Below are 4,577 nucleotides of genomic sequence, written 5' to 3'. Positions count from 1 at the left end.
TGAAGTGCTGAAGCTTCAGGATGAGGAAGAGTAGCTCCTTGCCAATTGTTCCGTAGATCCTTGTAGCAGTAGTCGCTGACAAGTGTATTCTTCTCGCCTCGTTGCTGCATCACGACACCACCCACGTCGGTACCATTGGCGTCGACATGGAGGATGAAGGGCTTATCTGACGAGGTGAGAGTGGAATTAGAAGAGGGCATAGGAGCACGAGTATTATCCTGAAAGCATTTGGGAAGATCATTAAGGATTTTGGAATTAGAAGGCGCCGACTCCTTGTCAGTGCTTTCGGGAGGAGAAGCTGGGAAGGTCTCACTGTGGATGTAGGGTTCTGTGAATGTGGAATAGTTAATCAAGACAGTGGGAGGAGTACCATTATATTGCTTCAGGAGGTTGACGTGGCACAGCTGGGTCTTCCGCCGCCTATCTGGAGTCTCTATGACGTATGCGTTGTTGTTTCTGCACTCTTTGACGCAGTAGGGTCCTGAAAATTTGTTTTGTAAAGGTGAACCTGGGATAGGGAAATAAGCAAGGACGAAGTCTCCCGGCTTGAATTTTCTTACTTTGCTGGTCTGGTCGTAATGAGTCTTCATTCTCACCTGGGCTTTCAATAGATTATCATGGGCAAAGCGGTGGACTCTCTCTAGAATGTGCTGAAGGTTTTGAAGAAACTGGGGCACATTCTGATGCTCACTGAAGGTGGCATCTCTGAGAGAGTCTTTGAAAGCCTTAAGGGGAGTACGGCACTTACGGCCGTAGAGCATCTCATAAGGAGATACTCCTAGGGACTCATTGGGGAGACTTCTGAAAATACACATTATTAGGTCAATCTGCTTATCCCAATCCTTTGAGGTTTCACTACAAAACTTTTTCAAGAGTGCTTTGATGGTCTGATGACTACGTTCAAGAGAACCCTGTGAAGCAGGATGATAGGGGCTGGACAATACCTGTTTGATGTTGAACTCCTCCAGTGTCCTTTTGAAGAGATCACTGGTGAAGTTGGTGCCACAGTCACTTTGAATCTCCCTGGGAAATCCGTATTGAGTGAAGATCTTCAATAGATGTTTGATAACCGTAGCAGCCGTGATGTTCTTCACTGGAACTGCTATGGGAAATCTGGTGGTAGGACACAGGATGGTTAGGATGTAGGCGTTACCTGAACTGGTCCGAGGTAAAGGACCAACACAGTCTATTATGAGTCTGTGGAAAGGTTCCGCAGGCACCTGTATGGGAATCAGTGGTGCTCTGGGAATGGAGACGTTCGGTTTGCCTGCCATCTGACATGTATGACACTGTTTTACGTACTGTTTGACGTTGTTTACCATACCTGGCCAGTAGTAGTCTTGACGAATCCCATGGTAAGTCTTGTTGAAGCCGTAGTGGGAGAATGATCCGTGGGCCAGGTGTAGAATAGTGGGCCGCAGGCTGGTGGGAATCACAAGTTGTTCGGTGTTGGCCCAATCGTCCTCCTCCTTCAGTTTACTGGGTCTATATCTGCGGTAGAGCAAGTCGTTCTCTAGGAAGAACCCAGGAATACTGTCGGGTTGAGTCTCAGCCTGGAAAAACAATGGTGTTAAAGTAAGATCTTCCCTCTGCAACTTACGGAACTCCAACTTGGTCAGATGCGGGGGTAGTTTCTGAGGGTCTTGAGGGACAGCGGTAGCAGTAGAGTCAGCTGGCTGTGGACGTGCGGCTTGTGCACGGGTGGTCACGAGAACCGGAGGAGAAACTTCACTCTCTTGAACCTCTGCTGGAACATACTCAAGAATAGGGTTACTTGGCACAGAGTTACACACCTGGGGTTTGTCCATGACGATCAGGTTGGTTGGTTGCAGGTCTTCTGCCAAGTCGTTGCCTAGGAGAAGTTGCACTCCAGGCATGGGAAAAGGCTTTTCCCTGACGGCGACTTGGACTTCCCCGTTCACGTAGGGACAATCCAGGTGGACTCTGGCGAGAGGGTATGGAGTAGTAGCAGTGAGGTCAGTGATGAAGACCGTTTCCCCGGTGTAGACTATGTTGGGCACAGCCGACTTCAAGATGATCGATTGTAGAGCCGCTGTGTCCCTCAAGATCTTCAATTTGAAACGTCCCTCCGGATTTGAACCGTTGGCAGAGACAGTTCCAGTATACAGGTGGTTACTGAAAAGAGAAAGATCATTAACATCAACACCAACATTCATCACAGGCTTACCGGACTTAGGAGGAGTTGGTTTGGGTCGTTGTTGGTCAGTGGTTCCCTTGTATTGAGACTTACCACACTTGTCTATGGTATGTCCATAGAGTCTACAATACTTGCAGTACAGTTGTGAACCTGCTTGATCGGGGCTCACCTTCTCGTAACTGTACCACGACTTCTTACTGGAGGATGGTTCAGGTGTCAGCCGGTGGATGAGGCTGTAAGTGTCAGCCGACTTAGCACACTTCAGGTAGTCGGTTTCTTCTTTATCTGCTAAGTAGAGGCGGACAGGAGGCGGCACACGTCTCAAGAATTCTTCAACAAGCATCAGGTTCACGAGTTCTGTAAAAGTAGAGACATGTGCTGCTTCCAGCCATTTCATGAAATACCTCCGTTTCGTGTTAGCAAACTCGAGGAAGGTAGTGGTACTTGCCTTCAGGTGGTCACGGAATTTCCTTCTATAACTTTCGGTGGAAAGTAGGTAGGCGTCTAACACTGCTTGTTTCAGAGTGTAGTAGTCATTCTCAGACGCCAAAGTACTGAGTGTGACTGCAGCTCTACCTGTAAGATGGACTCTGAGAAGTGTGGCCCATTGGTCGACAGGCCAACTGAGTTGATTAGCAAGGGTTTCAAAGGTGGTAAAAAACACATCAACTTCTGCTTCTACAAAGGATGGCATTAACTTACTTGCATGTGATATATTAAAACTGACGGGAAGATTGGCAGTAGCTTGCTGGCGTTGAGTGAAGTGGGAAGTTTCCAAGGCGATTTCACGTTGACGACACTCTAGAGCTAGAGTTGCTTGTTGCTTGTCATGTTCGCGTTGTATTTCCAACTCTCGTTGTTTTGTTTCAAGCTGTACTCTCTCACGTTCATGGAGCAAGGCGACCTCACGTTCGTGGAGGGCGAGTCCACGTTCGTGTTCTTCTCTCCTCAAGGCAGCCTCGCGTTCTTGTTCTTCTCTTCGTATGGCAGCAGCTCGTTCTTGTTGTTCGAGGGCTTCCCTTTGCTGCTCACATTCAATCTTGGCCAGCTCTAGTTTGAGTTTCAGCGTTGCCAAATCAGTTTTATCTGCAATATAGTAAGTTTCATGAGTTTCAGAGTCTATCTTACCTTGCTCTAAATAGTAATCCAGCAACAGGTTGTGTAGGTCATTTTTGTTGGCTTGGTAGGGAACTTCTAGTTGATACTCATGTGCAAGAGTTTGTAGTTCAGTCCTCTTGGCACGACTCAAAGTCCCTATTTCACCTGCTGGATTTGCACGGAAAGTTTGGAGACGAAACATGGTGAAATTAGCAAATAAAGGTACACGAATGTTCAGTAGTGAAATGTCAGAAACAGGACAACGTGGCAACTGGTACCTATCCTGTGTGATCTTTAACAATTAACGTTAAGTGAAAGATATTAAATGATTAAATTAAATCAAGGGCGCAGGAAATCTTGTACCCGGTACTCATGTAAGAGAATAAGGGCAAGAAAATCCTACTAACAAATGAAACAAAGTTTCGAAAACAAATGAAACAGTTAAATGCTTCAAAAGTAAAATTGGTAGTCCAAGGATGTAGGCATACCTTGCCAAGTCTCTATAGGACATAAAGCAAGTTTTCCCCACTGAATTTAATATGATACTTACAGAATTAGCGAACTTTTGTGCTCTGAAAAAATAAGCTAATTCCCTACCGTTGTATGTATCATCATCTCTGACTGACGTGTAGGGGTGCGAGGTGTCAACTGGTGACGAGAACTGCTGCTGAGGTCCCAATTCAGCAACTAAAGTTCGAGCTAGAGGAACTATGGCCCTCTTTGTCCTCCTACAGTCAGATTGCAGAAGATTGGGTACTCTTGACCCGGGGCAGACCACAGTACCAGGGTACCAATATGATGATCTGTCAGAATGAGAAATATTCAAGGGACATAGATGGTAAATACGAGTAATAACAAGGAGGGAGAGATGACCAATTAAGAGTATGACTGCGGCCTACAGTCACCACGTAATCCAAAGTTGTCTCACCTTCACTATATGTTACTCTCGTAATGCACAATACACCGCACCTTATAAAAAATGAAATTGAATGAAAAATAGTAAAGCTACGTTAACAGAGTTAAATACGCTTACCATAAATTACCACTTGGCACCAGTACCTGAGTGAAGCTCCTAGGACAGGCCCCCATATAACTTGTGACGGTAACGCGTTGGTGTTCGGCTGTTTAAGGCTAGGGGTATGGCCTCGTCACATAGTTATAAAAAAAAATAGAAAAACTGGAACTTCGTCTGTGGTAAGGTAAGGAGAAGACACACAAAACACAAGTAAAACTTTAACAATGAAATTTTAATTACGTTAAATAAATCAAAACATGAAAATATGGACAAACAAATATGTATAATAAAATCAATGAATCAAAA

At 45.4% G+C, this 4,577-nt stretch overlaps 1 protein-coding gene across 1 annotated transcript in view; it reads right to left on the bottom strand.

Moving 5' to 3' along the window:
- Positions 1-1,124: 1,124 nt before the first annotated feature.
- LOC138373619 (uncharacterized) overlaps positions 1,125-4,577 on the bottom strand; it is a 3,910-nt gene continuing 457 nt past the window's right edge. Inside the window, exons 1-2 of the mRNA XM_069339958.1 lie at positions 2,189-4,577; positions 1,125-1,553 (exon numbers count right to left, since the gene is read on the bottom strand). The exon at positions 2,189-4,577 is cut by the window's right edge and continues 457 nt beyond it. Coding sequence (XP_069196059.1) covers positions 1,549-1,553; positions 2,189-3,458 — 1,275 coding nt within the window. The 5' untranslated portion in view covers positions 3,459-4,577 and the 3' untranslated portion in view covers positions 1,125-1,548. The remainder of the gene's footprint in view (positions 1,554-2,188) is intronic.

The sequence above is a fragment of the Procambarus clarkii genome, chromosome 42, assembly GCF_040958095.1.
Source record: "Procambarus clarkii isolate CNS0578487 chromosome 42, FALCON_Pclarkii_2.0, whole genome shotgun sequence".
Lineage (NCBI taxonomy): Eukaryota > Metazoa > Arthropoda > Malacostraca > Decapoda > Cambaridae > Procambarus > Procambarus clarkii.
This window is presented reverse-complemented; position numbering and strand designations above follow the sequence as displayed.